The sequence below is a fragment of the Triplophysa rosa genome, linkage group LG25, assembly GCF_024868665.1.
Source record: "Triplophysa rosa linkage group LG25, Trosa_1v2, whole genome shotgun sequence".
In the NCBI taxonomy this organism is placed as follows: Eukaryota; Metazoa; Chordata; class Actinopteri; order Cypriniformes; family Nemacheilidae; genus Triplophysa; species Triplophysa rosa.
In genome coordinates, this window is record NC_079914.1 from 5,869,169 (window position 1) to 5,895,906 (window position 26,738).

Below are 26,738 nucleotides of genomic sequence, written 5' to 3' on the forward strand. Positions count from 1 at the left end.
AATTGCACCATCTGTCCACAAAAAACCATCATGTTATCATATTTGCCCTGTCTCCTTTCACACATGTCTCTTTAGATTTACTGTGATTGGTTGGCATCAACAGTCCAGCTACAGTTAGTTGTTAGTAGTTAGTCGATTAAATCACACATGTAAAGCTGACTAACGCCACTGTGACATCTCATGTCAACTGCCCACATGTGTCGTTACTGACCACACTCCTGATGAGGGCCCCTCAAGCGGGACACGTTAAAATCTGATTTGTGCGGCCCCCTTCCTCCTTGAACATGTGGAACATGAAACTTCCCCAGATTTATACACAAGATGTCCAGATCATTAAAATGCATTGACTCTCATCTGGATCTCCAACACAGAGCGCGTAGACATTCTGTCCTACATTTACCCAATGATCTACTTTTCCCAAAGACATGCAAATAAATCGCTGGAAAATGCAGATCCAGCTCGCTGTTCCTACGAAGAGGATCAGGACGTTTCTTTTTGGCCAGATGTGCAGCTGCAAATACGGGGGCCGGCCCCTTAGCTTTCCTTTCAGCGAAACAAAACAAACACTTGCCATCTACTCTCGCAAAGTAATTTATAAACGTCAGCAGAAAGACGCAATGGGTTGTACGTCCTGTTCTTGAACTTCCACGACCGATTACCCTGGTCGCCCAGGGTGATGTGAAAGGTAGCAGCGGGGTTACATGTTTAGTGGATCCACCCGACAGATATGAGTCATGTGCCGTGGGTTATACGATAAAGAGTAATGGTGATAGAATGGTCTTAATGATCTTGATCTTGAGCACATGCTGATGTTCTCTGAGGTCAGTGTGTGTCTTCTGGGTCAGAGAAGGAAACACGGCACTAGAGGGTAGAAGTGGAGATAATGAATGGATGTCAGAAAGCATGTGTGTTTTCCTCAGAGGATGATGGGTAAAAATGACGGCTGACTCAGCAGGGAATTTCAGAAGGTTTCTCTGTTTTGAAGTACACAAATGTTGAAAACAGCAAAAATTTCCCATGATTCGTCATTAATCAATACTTTTTCCTGCTCTACAATAACCTTTTCCTTAAAGGGAAAGTCCACCCAGAATGAAAATTAAAATCCAAATATCTTCCTTTGTGTTCAGCAGAATAAAGAAATGTAAACCGTTTGGAACAACCCGAGGGAGAGTTCAGAATAGTTCCCTGTTAGCTGTTTTTAGGTTTCCCTCTAAAACCAGCAAACAAGTGGCTGGAAAACCAGCAGACCAGCTTAGACCAATTTAAGCTTCGAAAAATACAGTTTTTTTTTGTAAAATCCTAAATGTAGCCAGAGAACGAAGCTAACATCTCAATACACAGTAGGCAACATCTGCCAACTTTAGAGTCAAACCTAAATTGCTTGTCTTTGTAGTATATTTAGCATCTAAGAGGCAGTCCTGCTTTTTCTTTTTGCTGAACGTATCTCCTGGTAAATCAAGCGTTTGGAGTTTCATGAAAGTCAGCAAGGAGTGTTGTTGAAGGTTTGCCGGAGTAATTCGGTGCCGCTTTGAGCTTGGGTTAATCACCGTGAAATGTCTCACAGATGGAACCAACAGTGCTTCTATACAGTACACACACGTCTATATATCATATCAGTTTCGAGAATCCTATGGATGGCTTGGTGTGTGCAAACTTAAAACCATTCTGAGAGTCAGAATGAAACATTTGAATCAGAAATCTGCCATTAACCTCTGACATTTTCATCTGCGGTTGTCATAAGAATACAAGACATGCGTCTACAGTATCAGATTGAAACCAGCTTTTAAAGAATAGTTTACCCAAAAATGAAATTCATCACTTGCTCACTCTCATGTTGGTCCAAGCCACTAGGATTTTGTTTCTCCATAGACCATAATAAAGTAGATGATAGACAGAACGTCGCTCTTTTTCGTACAGTGGGGGTTTCATGGTTTTGAGACCAACAAGAACCAGGATAGAGTAAACAATGTTCATATTTGGGTAAACTGTTTTTTTTTTATTAAATGTAACAACCCAAATGTGAGATGCCTTAATTCAGCCCAACGTCTCATTCTTATATTCCATTTTATACCTGTTTGTGTACTGTATGTGAAAGAGAAGGGTTGCAGGTGGGAAGGCTTAATGGTTGTTTCCTCTTCAGAAAAAGTTCATAGATCAATGTCACACTTTTCCAACTGTTGCCTTTTGCCCACGGCTAAAAGACAATGAGCTTATTGTAGAGCAAAGAATGAATTTTCCCTTCTTAGAGGCTCAATTTTGCAGGCCAAGCATGGTGAAACTGTTATATAAGCTACGATTTCTTTGACACACACACCATACCGCCATTTCGTGTAGTTTTATCACTCCTCTTCTTGATCTGTAGCAGGAGCATTAGCAGTTGAAAATACAGTATGTCTCTCTCTCTCTCATGTGACATGGAGACTATTGTTCATGCATTGTCCTTTCAGGTTCATGTTCATATGTGCTATCTTAATGCCTAAAAGTTAGAAGACACCTCCATCTTGGCCTTGGCACCGTTAGACTTCACTTTTATGACATCTTTGTGGCTTTTATGATCATGCATACTGTATGCAATTCTGTTGCGGTAATCCAGTTTTCAATAAATTAAACGTTTCTTTTGAAAAGACCAGGACCAGTTGCAAGAAACCCCTTGGTTTTCATTGTAACAGCCACTAAGTTTTTTTTTTGCAAATGGCTTTAGGATAGCAGGTCCCCGACATATGTTGTGGTTTGTATGTTTAGTCCCTGGCACAGAATTCTGGGCTTTGAAAAAAAAGTTTTCCACTAAGTTTACCGGCATCAAAAATGAAAGTTATTTTTTCCTTTTCTCGCCCCATGTCATACCAATCCTGTATGACTTTCTTTCTTAGACAGAACACAAAAGAAGATATTTTGAAGAATGATGGTAACTAAACAACATTGGCCCCTATTGACTTCGATAAACACGAAACCACTGAGACATTTTCTCCAAAGTATCTTCTTTCGTGTTCGACAGAAGAAAGAGGGATATACAGGATTTAAACAACAGAAGGGTGAATAAATGATGACAGAAGTCTTATTTTTAGGTGAACTTTCCCCTCAACCAACAACTAACCATCACGGATAACTTGAATGAATATGCTTGTCTAAACTCGTCTTTTTAGGAGTGCTAGATTAAAAAACAAACTGTCTCTCATCTGACACTTTAAGTTCAAACTTAACAGAGATAAGTGAAGGATAACCTTACCTATAACCTGGAGAGCTGTCGGCATACCACTGTTCACATTGTATCATTGTAAATTCTGTTGTTAGGTTGAAAGGTGAACCACTTGACCTCAGGGCACCGGTTAGGCAGTTAAAGGGCAACATAACTATTTGAGGCATGCCCCTTAAAGGCTAAAGGTTGACATGTTTCCAGGTATGAAACATGAAGCTGTAATGACCTGATTCTGGTGTACAAGTCATCCCTAATTTGTCCAAGTCCAGTTCTGTCTTTTGAAGTGACTCATTAAGAGTTTACAAGGCAGTCACAGAGATGCACACAGTGGTACCAGCTGTAGAAACCACATTTATATATGCAACAGAGAAAACGTACGTAGATTTACAGCACAAGCCAAAAACACTACAAGTCTTGCTGGAAAGAAAGAAGCTCCAGACATGATAATAGCTTCGACCACCTTAAAAGTGACATGTTGTTTGAGTCATAATGGGCACAAGTTTCCAAATCCTGTTCATTTTTTTTTAGTTTTTCTCTTGGTTGTAATTTTTCCTAAAAGAAACTTTTTGGAGAACGGGACATTCTGGAGTGTGATGGCTTGTTTTATGATCCTGTGCTGATGATGTAGTGGGAGACACATGCTAGGTTGTAGTTGCATAATTTCTGGCAGAAAAGGATGGGCGGTGTGATTCATGAATGTTTCTTTGTTCACGTCCTGTGGGTCAGGGGAGAATTACCCTTCTTATGTCGCATGCGGTGGCACGTGCTGAAAGCACTTGTCCGTGAAATCACAACCCACATCCCCACCCCAATTTCTGTCTCTGTCACCGAAGGTGAGGTTTTTTGGCAGGGTGTGTAAGGCTGGACACCCTTCTAGACAAGACGTAATGTGCAATGGACAAGTTCTTCTGTTTGAGTGTGATGACATGACAAGTATACTGTACTCACAAAAATCACATCGCTGGGGTAACCTGGCAGATGTCATCCGCATCTCCATCTTAATGCCCTTTGGCTAGATTTGGAACCCAAACCCCCTCCATAATGTTAGTCCCATTGGGGGTGCCGCCTGTTCACTTGTGGGTCCTAACTAATTTCGGGAAAAAAAAAAAAAAACACACACATGCACACCCACAAAGAAAAAAATCAGTGATGGGAGAAAAAAAGTCAGAGAGACCAGTAAATGAAAGCCATGCTCACCCCCCACGAGCGTGTGTGTGCGTGTGTGTGTGTGTGTGTGTGCGTGTGTGTGGGTGTGTGTGTGTGTGTGTGTGTGTGTGTGTGTGTGTGTGTGTGTGTGTGGGTGTGCGTGTGTGTGTGTGGGGTATGTGGCGTGCGTGTGTGTGCGTGTGTGTGTGTGTGTGTGTGTGTGTGTGTGTGTGGGTGTGCGTGTGTGTGTGTGTGTATGGGTGTGCGTGTGCGTGTGTGTGTGTATGGAGATCGGTGAGGGTGGGTGTGATTGAAGCTCGCATCAGCAATCTCCTCCCTCCCCAGTCACTATACATCCAGGAGGACTCCTCACACAGACCATCACTCAGCAGCTGCACACAGCGGGCTGAAGACATCCTGAGCTGACACCAGCAGAAGAACCAGAAGCAAGAGTCTTAGAAAAATTGAGCAGCATCAATCCTCGACTGGAGTCAGAGCACCATGGCAGGCAGCACCGTCCTCCGCTTGAGCCTCTCACTGACACTCGTAGGAATTCTTCTCCTCGCATGCAGCTCTGCACAGCGGGTCAGAGGCAAGTGCCACATGCTTCCATTGTGATGACCTGCTGCATTTTATTACTGTTTTTTGTGTTTTTGTATGGAAATGCCATGCATTTCTGCATGGTGCACTATCCTGATCGTGGTTTGTGCAAACAAAGATTTTAAAGCCAACGGAGTTGCAGGTATTGAGAATTAAGATTTGAATTAAGATTTTCCTAGGGTGTTGTGTGAGTTGCATTAAAGGGATAGTTCACCCAGTTCACTTTGTTCAAATCCTGTATATGACTCTTCTGTGAAACACAAAAGATATTTTGAGAAATGTCTCGGTTTTGTGTTCATGCAATGAATGTCAATGGGGTCCAATGCTGTTTGGTTACCAACATTCTTCAAAATATCTTCTTTTGTATTCTGCAGAAAGTCAGTCATGCAGCTTTGGAATGACAATAAATGATAAAAAAAATATTTTGGGTAAACCATCCCTTTAACTTGTTGCATTTGCATTGCGAGGTGTTCTGAATTCACATGCACCAATTTCATCCCTTCATTTAAGAGAAAAGATCCCATGCAGTCTTTGCAGGTGCACTTGGTGCTTGTATAGCATGTATTAGGGAAACTATATGCAGCCAACAGTGTCTTCCTCTCTTGACTATAAGTAAAGTTAATCTTACCTATGCAAAGAAAAAGATTTGGATGGCTGAAGATGCTCGAAAAATGTGATGCTCAATATATGTAGTTGGTCACGTTAACTTTAGAAACCACACTGCTGAAAATAAAACCAAAGCTGTTTTTTGAGGTGTAGGATGGTCTCCAGCCTGACCAAGCGGTTGGTGGTGGTCTTCTGGTGCAACCAGTTTTAAAAGGGTCCACAAACTGCACACAGTATTTAATTTTGATGGACCTAAATTCAAAGCCCAACCTTAAAACAATACAGCAATAATTGTTACCTCAAGCCGCATGCAGCTGTCCAAAATCAACGTTTCTCTTGTGCAATTGTGCATGTGTGTAGAATACTCTTTGTAACATTCATGACGGTGCTTGACTGCGTGTGTTCTGTGTTGCTCCCTTAAAAAAAATGACAAAGTGCTTTTGTGTGTGCGCGCACATTTCAACACACTGTAAATCCGTGCCAGAGGTGTGTGCACATACAGCGTCTGCAAGATATCATGCTCGCAGCGTCCATGTGTGCTCAGATTAGCTATGGCATTAGTAATACAAGCTCTGAGTTCACTATCAGCACTCATTCATCAGCTATTAAAAACCACCTCCATCTCCGGAGGGAAGATTGTCTGCGCTGGCTCCGTGCCCGGTCTCTTGTAACCGAGCGTCATTCAGCACAGTTCAATCAAACCCAATAGAGATCTGTGTTTATGTGTCGTTGGCCGGTGCGGTTTTTTTATAAAAGTTTCCAGGACAAAACATAAAGAGTTGGAGTTAACAAGCAAGGCTGTGTTCAATAACAAGAAAATAAAGCGCACTAGAAAGAGGCGTCTCGAGACACGTCGAAAAGGAATCGTCTCGTGAATTTGATATGATAATTGACCCCATAAACATTAGACTGAGCTGTCTGCTTATACACCCGCCTCAGACCATAAGCTTCTGCTCGTTAGTGTACTTTTTTACTCGCCGTGGGCATAATATGGGTTAACAACACATGTGCAGGCAGCTGGACTGTAAATGGAAGTGCTGGAGGTTGAAAATGCACCCCAGAGGATCGAAGCCAAAACCTGCATGAAAAACAAAAGATTGAATGTCGTTTTGTGAAAAGGGCTCTATGAGGTTTTCTATCAGAGGCTTTATGAGACAAGGAATGACTAAGGGTTAATACATTGTATTGTGCCATCTCAAGCTGCATTCATAAAAATGATTATGTTGGGATATTCTTAACTTATGATGATGGGGAATGTGACTGCAGCATTTGCTCCCATCGTTAGCATTAGCAACATGTCAACAATATTTTTTCTAGAAATAAGCTAATATTAATGAACTTTTTTCTTACTAGTTATGCAAAGTAGATTTGTTCTGTAGAAATCAACAAATCATGACTGTTCTTACGAAAAAATGTTTTGTGGTAAATGTGTAGTAACCATGTTTTTTTGGTGCATTGATTACTATTGGCGTGGTTTTACTATAGTAACTGTAGTAAAACCATGATTCTTTTGGTTTTAAACCATGGTTAATGTTCGTAAGGGAAATGAGAGTAGAACTAGTCAACGTTTGAAGTCGACTCCTTGGCAACTCAAATGATGTCACTTCCTTTTCATTATGTCGGTTTATTATTACTTTAGGATTTATAAATAGTGTAACTTGGGAGATTGCACATGCTTTGATAGTTTATGTATTGTAAAAAATACATAAATACATAAAAAATACATTTTTATGTATTTTTTATGTAAATACATAAAAAATACATTTTATGTATTGTAAAAAATACATAAAAGAACTAGTTTAGCTTTTGCACTTTACTAAACGTTGTGGACAAAACTTCGTACAGTAGATGAAAGGATTGGGAAGGGAAGAAGAGAGCAGCTGTTGAGTGTAGAGATCAGTGCTGTTGTAAATGTGACTAGAAGATGAATGATTCTCTCAAGTCTGGGAAATCGGTAGATTTACGCTCCCTCCAGGCCCTCGGGTGATTAACTCCTTCTGAAGTTTAGTGCCATTTTTAAATCATCCCCCTGAATATCTGGGTCATGTTTGACCTGCATGTTGAGCAAACGAGCCCTTAGATTTTCCTTGGAAAGTGCTTATTTATCCTTGGATGACTGTTCATTGCAAATGAAAAATCACTTCTAATTTTCCCAAATTTGTTTATTTAAAGTCTTGAGACTTCTGAAGAAAAAACAAAAACAAAGTGAGAATAGAACACATGGAACCATTTTCAAAATAAATCCCTTTTTGATAAAGCGAACGAATGCCGAATGTAGATTTGGCATGAACCTTGCGTAGCGTGGCCTTTGTCCAAGAAGAAATGCTGCGAATCAAACAGGCCTTTATAAAAATCAGTGTGTTTGTAAATTACGTGGAACAAATGCCAGACATCCCTAGGTCCAATAATGAATTGGACCGTATTCATGCAACAAACTGAGAAAGAACCATATCAGACAGAACGCAGCTTGGGGCAGGGCTTTGGATATGGGCTGATCGGCTTGGGTCTGGAACCCATTCAAACTTCAGCTCCAGGAAAAAGCATGCATGATTATGCTTGTCACTCGTGTCAAATAAGATATACCTCCCCCCTTTTATTTCACCTCATATTTGTGCTATTGGCCCACCCTTTGTGGTTCTCTCCTTTTGGGAGCACAGTGTCAAATCTCTGTATTCACAATAACAGAAAAGATGAATTGTTGTTGTATGAATGAAGTTTCTTTTTTATTGGAGTCTAAGACTGTCTGAAGGTCTTTGGTGTGAAAAATACAATAAACCACTCACATTAAAACACGTTGCAACCAGTTATTTCATTGACTTTGCCAAGAAAGTGCAACACAACTGTCTACTTAAAGTCTATTAATTGCTTCAGGGATAGGAAATGTTTTGTGCTCTCAAAGTCAAAACGTGATCCCGTTTTGCTTGCTGATTTGTACAAAAAGAATGATTATGCCTTCAGGGACATTTTCTAAAACATAATTTGTAAAAACACTAATGATGAATGTTGAAAATAGTCTCTTCCTTTATACCACATTCCCACGTATGGATTAATGCCACAGACTAATTTAATTATTTATGGCCAAGACTTGAGGATTGCAAGATGTTAACTTGCAATATTTAACATTACAACACGAATCCACCTGATTCATTATTCCATTGCTTTTAAAATAGCAATGATTTCATCAAAAATCTTTTCCTCAACCATCATGGTCAAACCCTTGTCCAGCCCTTCTCCACTGGTGTGGTAAAAAATCCAAACAGACATTTTAATAGATGTAAAACTATATAAACCTTCAGGGAGCGGAAAATATCTCTCAGCCGCAACTTTTAAAAGCTCTGTGTTGACAAGCTGGTGAGAACAGGTAAACCAATAATAATAACACAACTCAACCACAAGTGTCATGCCCGTCCGTGACTAAGAGCCTCAACCGCAGCCTAAAGGTACACTGACACACTTCAGAAATCAAAACAGACATTGAAGAATAAACACAGGAACAAGACTGTGCCTGCCTTTTAATTACAGTCAATCAAAGTGATACAGTACATTTTTTGTGCATTGCCGGGGAATAACTTCAATAGGGTTCACCTTAACTTGCTGGATCTTTGTATACACGCCACCGAGGAGTTTATTTTACAATGAATCGAGCGACTCGAAAGTATGCGTTTTCCCCACACGCAAATCCGACGGCTTTCCTGACCACACACACTTCCTCTCCGCTGTTTGTTTAACTGATTCCGAAGATTAAGACACTCTAAAGGAAAAGAGTTACTGAATTAGCCTGTAGATTTTCCAACTCCCATAGGGCCATCTGAAAAGCGTCTACTTAATGAGTCTGATTAACAGGCGTTTTGGTTAGAATGATGCTTTATGGTAACTTTAAATGATGGGGCCGTCGAGCAAGACCCGCCCAACTTGTAATTTTTTGTAAATGTAAAATACAGTAGATGCATCTTTTTCCAAAAGCATAGCCCAAGCTGGTCTAAATCAGTTTAAGGAGGACGTCTAGTGGCCTCTTTAAACCAGTGTAATCGTTAAACGCTTGTGATGGATGGGGAAAAGGTGGAAAAGGAAAGATCTCCACTCAGCCTGGTGGCTTATTGGATTTAGAAGGGTTCTGAAACTGACTCGAGACATTTCCCATCCTGCAAATGATTCAACCAAACAGTGGCGAAATAAGACGATGGTGTAAAGGAGGTTATTTATAATTAATAGCTTGATGCAGGTGCTGAGAGATGATGATGATCAGAATGTTGCGCTCAAAAGCTTATTTCTTGGAATATAATTGGAGGTCCACATGCTACTGTGCTTGGAGCGAAGTGATGAGGAGTTCAACTGCGAAAACGATTGTCCTTGATTTACCTCCACAACGATTTTCATGGCACACACCACCTCCTCAAAAGTGCTCCCTTCCATTCCCCATTGGCCCCGTAAATCAATAAACCCTATAAATTCACAACTCCATCCAACACATGGGAAGCATAAAGTTCTACCTCTTTTACTGCATAAGTAATTAATCATTTATTCATTGTGGTGTTCTGAAAATCACCATTTTCTCTTTTTGTAAAATTCCTCTTTACTGTCATGGATTGTCAAACGTAGAAATGCTCTGATTTCTTAAAGAGGTGCAGCACTTTTCATGAATACAATTAACATAAATCAAATATAATTTCTCTCTTTTCACAGTAAGAAGACAGAATATGAAGGTTCGCATCAACGCCACCGGTGATACCATCGTTTTGAAGTTTGTTCGGCCCAACCCTGATATTAAACTCGAAGGCTACATCCTTGGCTATGGTTCCAGCATGTTCTCCAAGCAGTTCATCCAACTTCCAGAGAATGGAGAACCCTATGAGACTGAGATTGGTAAATCCAACCACAGACATCCATTTTTGACGTTCGATACTAAATTCTTTGCTTCTCAATCCGAAAGAAAAGCCACAAAACTGCAAGGTTCATTCCTTGACCCATCAAAACTACCATCTTGATTTCATCACGCAGAGTTTGCCAAGTGTGCTATTATTTGAAAATCGAACTGCAATTGAACCCCAAATGAATGCTATTTGTTACGGCTTTCGTAACCACAGTATTTACGGTAACCCGAAAAAATGAAGAAGGCCCTATGACACTTCTTTCATGCCAGAGGAGATCACTTTGACAAGGTGAAAAGGTTGCGCGTTACTGCCGGTAACATTAGCCATGTTTATTGTTCCCTGTAAAATGATTTCCTGTAGTCCATTTATCTTCATTAACCTCCATTTTCCCAGGAGCGCCAATTCCGGAGTTCAGTCTAAAGAGGTTATCGTTAGGTCAAACACCCTGTACCCTAAAGCTAATGTTAGTTTTGGGATAATGGGCCCACACCAGGTGGTTCATTTAGTTTCTAAAGCATTTGGAACCGCCTACGTTTTGACTAGGCACAATTGTTGAGATTGAAATTGCAATTCAGAGCCACTGGAGATGGCACGCAATTCTCACTTTCTTTAGTATAGCTATGCCCTGTTTGGTTTGGTCAACGCACTGGTCTTGTTCCACAAGCGCAGGAGGGCTTGTTCGAGCCTGTAATTGGACAATGTCTCATATGCTAGTCTCCAAGTCAAGCGCTTTGAAGATTTGTGCAATGGAAAGAACTGGCGCAGGTATAAATAATTGCACGAAAATGCTTATTCAGAAGCTCCCAAACAAAGCAATGCTTGTTCCTAAAGGAAGGGCCTCTGAGTTTTGGCAAAGGTTTTGATTTTTTACCTTCACTATTTAGCACGGAAATACACAGCCACATCATTATTCAATATTGGCTGTTGGCTAGATGATCATCGTTCCAAAATTTACAGTGTGTGGTGAGATTTGAATATAATACACATGCACACCAGATGGTCGAAACACGAAAGCGGTTAATGGCATTTTCCCAGCCTGACAAGGCACACATAGACAAACAAATGTCTGATGTCTTGTTGTGTTTGACACTTTTTTGTTTGACTGGCGTATTTGATATCACGCTAATGGGCCGAAATGATTTTTTCCATCGTCACAAGACGAAAGACATAAATAATTAGGTTTATATTCAATTTTATTCGGGGTTGCAATGGAAAAATGGATGTTAAGCAAACATGAAAGATCTGTAAACTGTGAAAAGCTTCACATTAAGCAATGAATGACTTTTTACTAAACAAAAGTCCACAAGAATCTTTTAGAATTTTTATTGCAAAAAATAAATTCTGTTGATGCATGCTGTGGCCAGGTTATCTCTTGTTTGGATGTTTGCTTATCTGATTCTTGTTGGCCAAATAATGTTTTCATTTATAGCAACAATAGAACTATCTTTTTATACGTTTTGATTCAACCCTCAAATAATTTGATGTCTTTACAGATGCAGAGCCTAAGTACCTAGTGGCTGTTCAACCCATCCCAACCAATGATGTGAAGAAGCACTGTACAGGTGCAAGATGCTTACAGTACTTTGGTGGTCGTAGTATATTAGCAATACAAGTCTTTTTGCAAACAAATACATTACAACAGGTATTGACAATGAGTTTAAAAAACAAAGTACAAAGGTAATTTAATACACTAAGTTTATTAAGTACACAATATGCTACAATATGCTTTTAAACTTGAAGTTGGATTTAAATGTCCACGCAGCATTAGGTAGAACACATTTCACTGCTAACTAATACACCAAATAATACATTTGGGTGTGAAACAGGTAAGGTGAACCTGGACAAACCTCTTCATCTGGTGATCGACTCTATCACATCTACGTCAGTGCTCTTGTCCTGGGGAACCTACTTAAAGACGCCATACGAAGGAAACATCATGAACGACTGCTTGGAGGATGGGTGAGTTACACACCACATCTGGATTTCACTTTTTCCTTCATCACATGTTCCATGTGAGTGTTTCAAATCCCAGAGGAAGACTCCATTCACTTCACTTAATATTTAGGGACCATTTAACTTAAAAAAACACGGAGAAACAAGATAATGAAATATCACGGCACCTGTCTCTAATATTTAGGGGCCCTATCTGCAGAAGAATTGCTGTGCATGTAAAGGATCCTAGATTTTCTCAGGTTTCCAGGTTGTAATTCAATGCTCTGCACTGCACTGACAAGAGACGAGATTTATATCATGCAATCGCTCAATAGAGACCCATTCGACGAGTGTGATGTTTTTCTACAAAAAGGAATAAGAAACGTGGAATATGGATATGGCCACTGCAGGTGCGGTGCGTCTGCATGTTTAAATGCTTTTTGAGGATACACGCACTGTTGGGACGTACCAACATGCTTTCCATTTCCCTCAAATGATCTGGATTTCATATACAGAAGTATGGAACCCCTTTTTTTCTTTAGGGGAAACTTTTGGAAAGGCCACTGGAAATGCTGACCCAGGCCAAAAGAGAGCTAAGGTTTTGAAGCAATGCTGCTCTTAACAAACCGGCCGTGTTTAATGCCTGACCACTGCTATGGTGATGTAAAACCGTTCACTAAGAAACTGAGACCTCATCTGTACAACTTGTAGCATCACTGGTTGCCAGCATATATTGTTGTTTGGATGGATGGGTGTGTCCAGTTATTGTAATTTTATTTTCAGTTTTATTGTAGTTTTTAGGAATTCTATATACTTCATTTTATTTATTTGTTGTTTATTTTTATATTTCTATATAAGTTTATTTTTTTCATTTCAGTTTAACGTTTAGTTTAGATTTATTTTCAATTAATAATTTTGCCGCCTTTACTTATACTTATTTCATTTTATTGCTCATTGAGTCAACATTTCTAATTTCCGCTTAGTTTTTCACAAAAAATTTAGGCTGATGGAGTAGCTGGAATTTTAAGCAGGATAGCTATGTGACATCAAAACAAGAGAGTATAATGACATTATTATGTAATTGCATTACATACTAACAAGTCATTGTATCATTTGTCGTTGAAACAGGCATTACACAATCCGCTACCGAGAAAGAAACAGGAAGTGGATCTATCAGACCTGTCCTACCACCGATACTGTGATTGACAACCTTAATCCCAACACACCCTACGAGTTTGGCGTCAGACCCAACAAAGACGACCGCAGTGGAGTGTGGAGTAAACCAGTGATCCACAACACCAACATGGGAGGTATAGATATCTAACAAATCAATTGAAAGGCTTTTTGGAGATGAAAATCTGAATGTGGATCAAATGTAAATCCCATTGCTTTAGTTGTTTCAGAGAAAAACAGGATGACATACAAAGCCAACCGACCTCCCTTTGCCAAGACTATGGTATGTAGTGGTGCTGCTTGTTATTTAACATGGTGTATATTGGTTATCAAGGCGCCACTTTTTCTTTAGATAGAAAAAGTTCCCAAAAAAAACATCTAAAACTACCAATACTGACCAGACTGAAAAGCTTGGCTATTAGATCATATAACCACTTATAGCTGATTTAAGCCGTTTTTCTCAGCATGGTTCCCATGCTTTATCAGATCGTATTGTCCATTCTGCTTTGGATAAGCTTTGTCATGGAAACCATGAATTTTCTCACATATTCTAAATCCCCGGAGACTGAAAACCAGTTGTTCCCATGTTTATATAAGAGACTCCGCTTTTCTGTGGAATCTGGAATTGATGCATTCCTGTCAGGGAATATCGGGAACACTTTAGACATGGTGGTGATACCCTGATTACCACATTCTTTCACATGTTATGAAGACAGATGTTTGATTTTTGTCTCAATAGGTTTTTATCAATGAGGGAAGATTAATATGTATAACTCTGTTTTTACAGGGGGGAAACCATGGCAGTCTCTTCCCACCTCGACATGGTAAGACCATCAACTACTACAGTATGTTACTACCATGCGTGTGTAAAATGGGGCAAACTGAGCATTCAATGCTGTTGATTTCTTTGATCATTTCAAAGTGTTTGCTTTGTTCCATCGCAATCCTCTTTCCAGCTCTCCACAACAAAACCCAGCCAGGACTGTTCAAAAACCCAGGCTTTGTTGGAGCTACCAAGACATCTTTTGGTAATTTTTCCTTTCTCTCTCTCTCTCGGTTTGTTTTTTGCATTTTTCTTTCACCCAGGATTCAGTTTTATTCCAGTCATTGGTTTTAAACTGGCACTTGTCATCATGCTTACAAAACAAACTATGGACAATGAATACTTTCTCCTTCTTAATAGCCATGTTGAGCATGCCTGCTCATTTTCTCTCTTTCTTTTATCCATTTTTTCCTATTCATGAACCACTGCATTATTTCCCACAGCTCCACCAATGGGCCAGCAAGGAACTGTTGCTGCTCCAAGAGCCAATGAGCAGAAATGGCTTCAGCCCCCATTGGGTAACCGAGAAGTTCTGTTTTAAATAAGGCATCTTATGTGCAGTCAGTTGATAATCGCTTTGCTGGGTATGGGTGGGGATTAAAGACATCCGCTATGATGATTGGCTGCATGCTGGCATGCCTTGTAAGACCACTGAGTTAGAAAGTCCAAATCCCAACGTGATGAGGATTCCAGACCTGTTGGAGGAAATGTGAGCGTAAGTTATCACTGGGTGCTGTGCAGTGAAAGCCCCTCTGCGGTCACGCATGGTCACGCGTTTGCGTGTTCTCGTGCTGCTAACACTCCACCCATCATAACCAGTCATCTCTCTCTATCACAATATTTTCTGTCCATTCAGTCCCCTATCATTTCATCACCTGTCAATCACATTTAACTGGTATAAATGTTTGGGTTCTTTAGTCCCTCATCTGTTCATAACTGTGTCAATAAGTCTCTTTCTTTCTCTCTCTCTCTCTCTCTCTCTCTCCATCCATGTGAATACAGAGTGTGCCTACAGTATATTATTATTGCTCTTTGAGTTTAACCTGAAGTGGTCATAGATCAAAATCACTTAGAACAATTTATAAATTAATGTAAACACCTTCATACATGCCAATAGCAAATCAATTGTAGCCTTAAAACAACTTTTGTGATATTTACCATGGTATATTACAGTATGAACTCCCTTGGAGAACCATTTACTATTATATACGTATATCTGCGATGCAATCTGATACATAACTGTATCAACAATAGTTTTTTGTATGAGTAAAATGAACTTTTTTATAGGATAAACTTGGGTTTTTCTTGTTTTTCATTTTTCTTGTTTTCAAAGCTACTTATTTGACTTCATCTTACTTTCTGAACTCACCTCATCCATCCCTTTATTCATTCAAGTATTTTTTATTGAGTTTTTGCATCTTGGGTCGCTGGCCTTTATTCAGTCTGCATGAAGTCACTGCACGCTAGAAGAATCAGTCAAGTGTTTTCAGTTCTAGCAGGGAAAGGCAGAACTCTGGGAGTCCCATCTCCTTTCATGTCTTCCTCTGTCTTTGAACTCTTGATAAGATAACTGTTCAACTCTCCCTGTGTTTTTCCACTTGGAGCCAAATTGATTATGAGACCAAGCTTAACAATTTCATTCTTAATCCCTTTGAGAAAAGTCAAATGTTTAACAAAATTGAACAGGGTGGAGATACAGGCAAAAAGACACAAACTGATTAAATTAGTTCAAATATCAGGGCCATTTCGAGTTTTGGGACAGAATAGAGTAATTGTTAATCAAGTAAAAAGGACAATTTCTGATATGAATGTAAAAGAACAACAAAACACACAGTCCACCCTGTTCTGAGTCTTATGGTCTTCATAATCAGCTCTACTGGAAATTCCAGCTAAAACTGGCTTAAGGTGGTACAAACTGGTAAATAGTCGGTCCAAGATTTCCTGGATTGTTGATCAGCTAGACTACCAGCTATTGGAGCCAAGGGTCAGCATGGTGAACCATTTTGGCCAGCCTGGTTTGATCCAGTAGACGAAGTTAGCAAAACTGGTGCAGATCAACTCGGGCTGCAGGACATCTTGAACTAGCTCACCAACTCGTCCACCTTATGCTTGTGTACCCTGGTTTTTACAGCAGGGAGGGCTCATCTGCTACTTTCTCTTAAACAGATTCAAACAGCCATATTAGAAATGATTCCTCTCAGCTGGTGGAGATCCTTCCCGTCCTTCCCCAACTTCTACCCACTAAACCCTCCCATCCTCCAGTCACCCCTACCCCCTATTCCCTACCCAACGGTGCCCGGACACAGCACGGACACCCCCAAACCAAGGCACCTAGTGTCACTCAGCAGCCACATAGTTCTACTGGTAATTCTGAAGTTTCGTTCTTATTTTTCAAAAATACTTCTTTTAGGATCTGATGGTTGACAGGTAATGAGGCAATAACATTTCCTCTGTGGTTCACTACCACACAAATAGTTGTTTGTTTTATTTTGGCACAAGCTTGTTTTACATTTAACCTCTGGCTATTCATTCTTTCACAGCAATTAAAACAAAACCCCAAAATATCAGACTTCAAAGCATTATTCCATTCATTTGACTGTATTTAGGGGCAGTTTGGATGAAAGTGATACACAGACACAGGAAATTAATGATGTACAAACCGCATTTCAATCAAATGCAGTCATTTTGTAATTTCAGCCTCAAACAGACAGATATCCTTTCATGCTAAATCAAGGAAATACAGGAAGAGCTGTCTCAAGATTGTGTAAATAAGACAGCCAATGAAAACAGTAAGAGGCGTTTTCAAATCGGTTCCCACAATACTTGCAGTGTCAGACAGGCTATCACAACTGTCCCATCTCAGAGACACGATATACATTTTCATATACATATGTCTCTGTTATTGTTCGAAGTCACGACTTTACTGTTTCCACCCTTACACCATGTTTTGTCTTCACAGGAATGCACTTCTGCACTTTACCAACCCACGAACACATCAGATTCGCCTTCACTGTAGTAGTCAAACTATCCATTTTTAATCCACAATTAATAATTAATACGTTTTGTAGACATGTTAGCTGTTTAACTGCCCAAGTTTCACTTTGAATAAAATTGGCTCTTTTCTAAAACCTTGTAAGATGCCTATTAGACAACGCTGGCTTCTGTTACAATTATAAACATTTTCTGCATTAATTAAACCCAATGGCTGGGGTTGTCTCTTTTTTGACCCAACACTGGGTTGAAAATAACTTGAACTTCATTATGTAGCATACCATTAGAATTCAACACTTACACAGTATAGAGATTAACTTAGACACAAGTATAAGACACATTAACTTAGACACATTTATAAACTGAAAAGATAAACATTGTAAAATCTCTCACCAGAAAATAATATTAAAAAAATAGCAGACTTCACACAGGTTTCATTTCTAGTCCTAGAGCCGACAAGGCATAACCAAAGCTGCTGTTGTTTTCTTTTTCATTTAGGTAAGAGCATCCGCAGAGATCCAGTATCTTCACTTTCACCCAAACCCAACGATTCAATCCTAGCAGTGAACACCAGGAACCAGACATCACTGGGCAGACACCCTTTATCTTCTTTGCCTAATGGCAGGATACCTTACTCCCCCAGGCTTGGTGACTCCTCCCGAAGATATGGGGGTAAAAGAAACTGTTCATACCCCTTCCTTGCTGAAAACTTCACCAAGATCTGATAGGTTTTGGAGTATGGTGGCTGGTTTTTAGCTGCTCCAAGATGGTTGTTAGTTGATCTTTAACTGGCCCATGCTGGTAGACCAGCTACCCTTATTGAAGCTGGTTTTTGTAACATGGTGGCAGGTGGACCAGTGAAAGACCAGAAACCATTAACTGTGTACCAAATCCCAGCTATCAGCTCCATCTGAATGTTTCAGCAGTTTTTCAGCTCTGTGTTCTTTCTTTCTCTATTTAATTCTGTCTTCATTATGCTCTTTGTAAATCTCTGTTAAGGTTGTTGCACTTTCTGCTAGAAGTGGAGAACGTAGAGCAAATTAATGTCAAAGTTCTCCACAGTCCAGTTTTCTCGGTGCAGCAATGATTCGCAAAGCAGATCCCTCTTCAGAGCCAAATTTTCTTTGCAACGTGCGGTGTGCGCGCAAATCGACTGTCATACTGTGTCACTTCTGACAGTTTTACTGTCAGTGAAGTATGTGTGATTTAGCCCAATGGGCATGCAGACTGTCGGCATGTCCAAAAATCTAATCTTAAAGGGCCTCTCTTTCCCTCAGGCAGTTGAGCAGCCACCTATGACTCCACTTAACGTCCATTAGAGGTTATATACAAACCAGGTTATATATAAACCAGTTTTGTTAGGCTGCTCTGGGGTCAAAAACAACATGCTGCTTTAGTCTTCTTTTTCTCCGTAACAACCACTCTTTTCCCCTCCAACAGCTAATGGTGAGCAGCATAAGGGACTCTCGCTACCTAAACCAGTCATGTGGTCCAGAGCAAGAATGGGTAAAAAGAGCCAACTCGTCATTCATGTGTGCTAGCCATAATTAACCCGCAAAATCTCCATTTGTGACTCAGCCCATGTTGATGTCCTTACCATCCATTATCTCCTGTAAACTAGGACTTGCGCAACTACTCAGTTTTACTAATGGAATAGTCATGAAAAAATGGTGTGCCTTTTATTTTTTGTGTAAATGTCAAGTATATTTGCTTCTGAATATATTTTTCCAGTTTGTGGAAGGAATCTTTTCCCACCTACTGTCATTGTACAAAGCAAGCATCAACCTATAGTCAAGATAGACCTACATCTTCATTGGTGAACTAGTTGAGTAGTTGGTGCAACCCCTACGTAAACTCATCTTTGTCTATTCATCCGTCCACTCATTCACCAGTCAATTCATTCGCTCGCAAGTTTATGTTGTCTTCGACTTTTGTTGTCTTTTTGCAAGCTTATGCAGAACCCATGCTGCCGCGAGCTTTGTGGTGTTATTGTCAAAGCTTTTTCACAGATTTTCAATGGCTGAGATGTTTCTTTCGTTTGCAAACCCTCTTAAAAAATATGGTACTTTTAAAACAGCGTTACAAGGCATTTGTTTTGAAGAGAAAAACATGAAGTCTGGTCTTTTGGAGAATACAGAAACCCACCGCAATGTCCTAAACTGTTTTGTAACATTCTGTGGCTTTTTTATTTGTGAATTTTAGCAGTAATGTTTGATACTCCCGTCTGCAGAGGAGAGCTGCTGCTGGTTAAAGTTTGCATGACATTTTGCATGCTTTATTGTAGTCACTCGCTTCCATGTGGGATGGGGTCCCTTTCAATCTGCTATATGGAATTTTCATGTCTTCAAGTATCCTTAGTGTACATTGAAACTATTTTAAAGATAAAAATCGTCATACTTCAACAAATATAACCAAACTTTTGGGATTAGTTCATTGACTACGAGTATTAGTATAACAATAGAGTGCCATATCTTGTTTCCAAGCTTGTGCAAAAACAGTGGAATACAACAAAATGGCACCTAAGAAATGTGTTAGCGTTATTTGTTTCTATAAATTGTCCATCAAAAACCAGATTAATCTGACGGCAACTACCACCCTTGACTAGTACCACCACCTGCATGAGAAAAAAACAATTTTAGATTACCCACAACACTGATCACCGCCAGGGAAAACCTCTGCTAGCTCTTTGGAAATTATTTTTCCCTATGCAAAAGTATGACATCTGTTGGTCTTTAGGTTTATTTTCAGCGAATGGAGGTTTGTTCGCCACCCAGCTTTGCAATTCTTACTCGTACCACAGGATTTAGGGAGCTGAGCTCAATTTGATTACCCTGTGATGAACTAAGGGTTTCAACTGGTGCTTCGAATGTAAAATTAATCAGTTTTCCTGGGAAAGGTCCACATGCTCCAGCCTGTTTGCGTTTGGCTGTTCTGCATGCTGGCATTGAGAACTGAAGGCTTGAAATAAGTTGAAGTGCCAATGTTTAGACTTTATCCTTGCAATCAGACAGAAAACAGTCAAGGGAATTTTCTTTCATTTACAATTAAATTCACGAGTGAGTTTGACCTCTTTTTTTTGCAACCTTTTAGGAGAAAAAACATCTAAATGTTAGGTTAGAAAAGTGTTGTATACAAGTGAAAACACAACTTATACATTTAGAAGCTTTCTTGTGATTGTGGAATGTAGTAGTATATATATTTTTAAGTTATGAATAAATCTTTGGTTAAATTTCACCATTGTTAGATATTTGGCATCACATTTATGGTTAATTTACAACAGGTGTTTTCATTTTAGTGAGACAAATGTTAGAATTTGCGTTACATTTAAATACTGTTTTAACGTATGAATATTTTTTCATTGTATCTCATAAATGTTTGCAGTGTAATCGGACTTGATGACTGTGCTTTGCCTTTATGTAAAGGTTGACGGATTGAAGATTAACACTTTCCCTTTTGATGCTCTACTTCTGCTTATTGATTTAGAGGTTTTATTTTATTGTTATTTGAAAAGCTGAAAAAAGCATATAAAAATCAATCATGGACAACTCAAACTCATTTAACCCACTCTACTTTGCAGATAAGCAGTTCCAGATCTGCTCACTTAAGGGTGGTATTAATGTGTTCCACTGTTTTTCATGAGAAACAACCATTGGAGATATTTTATTCCAGCTGAAGTTTCTTACACCGAACACGAAAGGAGACATTTTGAAAACTATTCTCCTTGGCTGAATTGAAACCGTTTAGAAAAAAAAGATGTATTCCATTAGGAGAATATTAGTAAGATGTGTGTTCATTAGTGTTGATTCACAGGAAGGGCTACTTACCGCAGTGTTTCTTTTTTTGGTGCCCTTTACTAATGCATCCCCATATCCATCCATTCATTCAGGGGGACAGGTGGGCTATTGATTCCAGCCTGAAGAATCTGTAACTTCAACTTTCATTTCATCATTGCAGGTCTTACAGCTGCACGTGTCCCTATTCCAGCAAAAAAGCCTAATCTTGTGGGCAATCCTGGAGGATTGGGTGGGTTAAAACAAATCTTAGCAAATCTAAAGACAAGTAAAACTAACTCTTTAATATAGTTGGTATTGGGCACATACCTTCGTGATTCAGACTGCAAAAAGTCTATCAAAGTATCACTGTCAAGAAATTGTGTAAAACTGTGTATATATTGGCTTGTTTGTGTACACAGGAGAAAAAAGGACAGACCAGAGCCAAGACAAAAACTCGATCTTGAACCATAACCTGCCACCTGTGACAACAAAACCATCCAAACCAAAAACGACTTCTGCTCCATCAGTGACAGGTCAGTACGTGTACAAGTCTCTATTTATTTCCAATGTACCCATAAACTTCTTAACTGTCACAGTTCTTTACTTTTTTCCTCTATCTTTGGTGTCCTAGCCCCTCGCTTTGAAACGTGGGAGAACTCTTCAGTATTCAGCTCAGTTCCTGCTTCTAAAATTGATGCCATGGGCAAAGAACGCTATATCGGTAATGGCACTTCTCATTCTTTACTAGCTGTAAATGCAATGCAGTATCATAAATACAAGGCAGAGTTTTTGGGCCAAAAAAGCATATTTAAAGCAAAAATGTTGTGTTCTCCAGCTCCACACGTGGTGTACAAGACGGACAAGAAACCAGAAGAACCATGTTCAATCACTACCTCTTTGAGTTACTTCCCCGAAGAGGAAGGTGGAGAACAAAACGTCACCAACCCTCCAAGAACACCTCCATCCAACCTCACTGTGGTAACCGTGGAAGGATGTCCCTCCTTCATTATTCTTGATTGGCAGAAGACTGATAATGAGACAACAGGTAAGACTGAAAGATTAGAGGAACACCTTTGCCTAAAGTCCTGGTTAGGCCTCCGTTGAGCTGAAGTCTGGCAACTAACCTTAAGCCATTCATTCGTAATGTTCTTTTTTTTATTTTTTATACAGAATACGAAGTTATCTCAACTACTAAAGGCCCTGATGGTGAACAGGTTTCCATTCTGGTCACCAACCAGACTCATACGGCCGTGGAGAACCTTAAACCAGAAAGCAGGTATACTTTCAATTCAAAATTTTCAAAAGTTCTCCTTATAAGGCAACCAAAAGGGATTGATAGATGTATTTTGGTTCACGTGGGTGTCAAATACCATGGGTGTTAGGACTTGCACAGATCACAGGGTCTGGACAAGGTGTTGGACGTGTGGGCTGTGGTCTGGCTGTAGGGGAGCTGCCACGCTCGCTGGCTTTTAATGAGGCTGAATATAGACTCACGATCTAGTGACAATATAAACCAGGGCTTCCTATGGACTGTGTCTTGAGGCACGTGGGCCTCGGTAATGTCTCTACATCGCACATGGATTATCCATTAAAGGGATGGCCACAGACTCTGAGTCCTCAGACTCTGCAGAGTAAATATATCAAGTGTCGGGGCTCAGAAGATGGGGAAATGAGAACCTCATTTCACTCAGAATTTGACAACAACCCACCAGCTTTTCAATACAGACAGCGTCCGTTTTAATCATTCTGGAATATACAGACTTCCTGCTCTGTCAGAAGCATAACTTTAGATCTGAAATGAATATATGTGATGATTTAATGTAATGCCACATGACCTGTCTTTGTCTTGCAGTTATGAATTCAAGGTGAAGCCTAAGAATGAGCTCGGTGAAGGGCCTCCCAGTGAGCCGGTGTCTTTCAGCACAGAATCTGGTAATGCTTTCAAATTTAAGACTATCATAACCGTTTGCGAATGTGCTCATGACACATTTATTACTCATTTATAAATGTGTAGTTATGCAGTTATAAAGGTTTAAAGTTTCTCTGTTGTGGACATCTTTTCAACATATGCCATTTTAATAAGAGATGTCCCGGAGCTATCAACATGTTTGTTTGTTTTAGCCATGGTTTGATCCTGAGTCATTGTATCCAAACCAAGTCCGGGTATTAACATGAAATATGTTTTTAAAGTGGCATCAAATGCAAAAATATCCCCAGGAGAAAGCAGCAGATGACTAGATTTGCCATGGCTTTACATGTGAAACCGCATTTTTGCGATTTTCTTTATCTCATAGTGATATACATAATGAGTCATTTGTTGCTAACATAATGACTCCAGCATGTCTCCGTACTGTTATAACTTTTGGCCCGATCATAGTCTGCAGATGCATCCCTGGAGTGCTGTCACACGGCCAGATTTTTCCTGTCTTACACGCTCACTAACAACATATCATAAATAAAGAACAAATAAAGCCCCACATAATTTACATGTTTTATAGGAGGGGGCTTTAGTTTTAATCCTCATCTGGCATGCAGAAAACAAGTCGAGAATGGAAACAAGGGGAGGAAGAAAAGAGAATCCATATGTGCGATAAGAATAGAGAAAAACGGACTGATGAGATTTTACCGCCAAAGTCCCTAAAGCTCGTCTCCCATATAGCTTTGGCAGATACTGCATGATACTTCATGCCAGCCGCTCTCTCTCTCTCCACGACGGGATTCAAATCTGTTGGAAAAACATTATTTCTGCATGTTGGAATTTATTGTACCATTGTTTCTTGCACAAGGCACTCTGCCCAGCAATGCGGAGATGGATTGTGTGTGTCAGTAACTCTTATACAAAGGCATCTTTTCTGATTCATTATTTGATTGTTTTCTCTTGCAGCGGATCCGCGGGTGAGCGAGAACGTCTCAGGTACGTGTTTTTTCTCTGCGCTCTGTTCCTCTCAGGTGACGAATTCCTATCTGTTGAGTAAATGGATAATGTAATGAGCAGTCCTAGAGGTAGAAAGAGAAAAGAGCCAGGCTAAAGCAGTGGAGAAGTCCTATGAGTTCACTTCTTCCACACTAAGTTCTCAGCCAGACAAAACATTTACCCAAGAGTGGCAAATGGATAACACCATCCTCCTCCATTCAGCCAACACGCTCTCAAACAAAGGCCTCTGTTACCTTCTTGTACTGATTGAGTTGCTTTGAATGGGCCAGTCTGATATCCATCTCCCTCAATTTCTTCCTGTGTACTGTCTATTCCAACCTAAATTGTAAGAGTAATGGAACAATGGATACAGAGAACTAAGCCAATAGTAAGAAGAGGGTGTGACAGGAGCCAATGGAAACAGATGAATGGAACAGCCCCTTAGCGCTTTCAACGTCCAGCAGGCCATTGCTTACACGTGTATAAACAAAAATGGGGTCTGCACTCTAATAAGCTTTTGAAAAGGCCACTGAAAGAAACATCGTCTCTATGCCACAAACTGTGCCAGCACGTAATATCTGGCCCCATCGGTTCACAAAATAACATCTTGGGGTTTTTCAGGTAAAGATGCTATCTGGACCCAGTTCCCCTTCAAAACAGATGCCTATTCCGAGTGCAATGGGAAGCAGTACGTAAAGAGGACGTGGTACCGTAAATTTGTTGGCATCCAACTCTGCAACTCCCTACGGTACAAGATCTACCTGAGTGACTCTCTCAATGGTGAGTCTTACAAAAACAAATTCCTCCATTTTAGTGCGTCACGATCATTTTACGGTAGGTTGGAAACTCTTGTTTTCCCTTTCATTTCAGGTAAATTTTACAACATTGGAGACCAGACAGGCCATGGCGAGGACCACTGCCAGTTTGTAGACTCATTCCTGGATGGAAGAACGGGTACTCAGCTTCCTGCAGACCAGCTGCCTTCCAGGCCAGGTATCATCAGATCAACTAGAAAGAAACACAAATATGTGATGTTTTTAGATAGCGTATGCACAAGGAAATTCAAATATACCTTTTACCTCAAATAATTATAGCTAATTTTTTGAACAGAGTCCAGGTTTGATGCATTTTTTAAAATGTTTTTCAGGGTTCTACAGAGCAGTGAGACAAGAGCCGGTCCACTTTGGCCAGATAGGAGGAAACTCCCATGTTACCTATGTTGCATGGTATGAGTGTGGTACACCAATTCCAGGGAAATGGTAGAGGACGAGCAAGTGTCCACAGAGAAGCCTGAAGAACAACTCTCATTGGTTATGGGTTGGTGCCTGCTACGGTCACACGACAGGCTTTTTACTGTTTATTCCACCAATGAGAGCGAGTTCGGTCACTCCTCAGCTTACATCCCAAGTTCGTACCATGTATAGTAAGTGTACAGGATCAAAGAGTCAGGGAATTATTTTGAGTGCATTTGTGATAGTAATAGCAAAACAATGCCTCATCGTTTTATTTATCGTACGGTAACTAGAGCAAACTAAATAGATATGAGGAAAAAAACTACTTCAAATACATTGACGTGATGAACGACATTAAGGAAAAATACTTTTTAAATATTGGGAAGCTGGCTCCCTGAAACTATTTTGATATTTTGTATAATTTTATTTATCAAAGTTTGTGGTGCCATGTTTCTTGTAATGGCTTTCCAGTATGAAAGGGCTGGGCTTTTGCCTACCGCCGGAGGCAGCTGTATTAGTTTGGTACTGATATTGTAGGTCTCTGATATGTCAGATGTAAAGTTAAACTTGTATGACTCGTATGTATAGCTGGGACTCTTTGCGATGTTGCTTTTCCCAACACTATGTACTAGTAAGAGGCTCGAATCAGGTTACCCACACTAGCAAAGAAAGCATGGACACAAGATGCTACGTCTATGTTTACAAGTTGGTATGAAAATTATGTACGCTCAAACACACCTACATCCAGTTGCTTTATATATCACGGCTATAGTCTTCCAGTGTACGCCCTGATATATTTGGTGGTTTTAGATTGTAAGGAAGACCTTACACTTGCAATTTGCACAGCAATGTATTTATATGTATATGGAGAAAGTATTTTTTCAGGAAACCTATACAAGAATAAAAAAAATCTTCCCCTCAAGCTTGTGAAACACAGTCACACCTCTCTTGTTGTTTTCAAAGCCCCCTTTTCTCTCTGTGTTAAACCACAGTAATTGTTCAAGGAATCTTGAAGGACAGTTTGTCTGGGTACCATATTTTGTACAGTTTTGTCCCTGCCAGTCCTCTTGGCAGAGTATATCTGGCTTATCCGTATTTTCATGGAATTAGTTTGTAAGATGAAACTGTGTTGTTTGTTGTTGTTTTGGACACATTCTCTATTTCTGTATGTATTTTACAATAATAAAAAACAGACGTGTTTTTTTTTTTAAGAAAAACGTCATGCGTCCTATTTTCCCTCGTTTGTAGTAGCACCACCCCAAGAAATCTTTTAGCGCTCAGAGGTTCTTTTCTCATAGTCAAGGACACCTGGGTTATAAATGTTATTGAAGTATCAACATTGGGATAGAAAACTGACATAAAGTCCTTTAGGAGAAATAAAATCGACTCAAGTCAATAAATGGCTTACACAGTAAGAGTATACGGCTATAAAAATATGAATGGCAAAGACAAGATAACTACTTTGTTAGACATTCTGAAAC

The 26,738-nt window shown here is 39.8% G+C and overlaps 1 protein-coding gene across 6 annotated transcripts; it reads left to right on the top strand.

Annotated features, from left to right (window-relative positions):
• Positions 1–10,231: 10,231 nt before the first annotated feature.
• Positions 10,232–26,468, top strand: abi3bpb (ABI family, member 3 (NESH) binding protein b). Of its 6 annotated transcripts, none has more exons than XM_057326032.1 (20): positions 10,232–10,411; positions 11,913–11,981; positions 12,246–12,378; positions 13,480–13,661; positions 13,746–13,807; positions 14,312–14,348; positions 14,481–14,552; positions 14,791–14,865; positions 16,514–16,711; positions 17,837–18,010; positions 21,293–21,361; positions 21,531–21,644; positions 21,743–21,832; positions 21,947–22,156; positions 22,282–22,387; positions 22,964–23,043; positions 23,996–24,025; positions 24,647–24,805; positions 24,896–25,018; positions 25,173–26,468. In XM_057326032.1, exons 1-20 carry the CDS (start codon positions 10,246–10,248, stop codon positions 25,286–25,288), a joined length of 2,265 nt encoding a protein of 754 aa, XP_057182015.1. In that variant the 5' UTR covers positions 10,232–10,245; the 3' UTR covers positions 25,289–26,468. The 6 variants fall into 6 exon arrangements, with proteins under 6 accessions (XP_057182015.1, XP_057182017.1, XP_057182016.1 ...); XM_057326034.1 differs by lacking the exon at positions 16,514–16,711 and adding an exon at positions 18,779–18,844; XM_057326033.1 differs by lacking the exon at positions 21,293–21,361.
• The last annotated feature ends 270 nt before the right edge of the window (positions 26,469–26,738 follow it).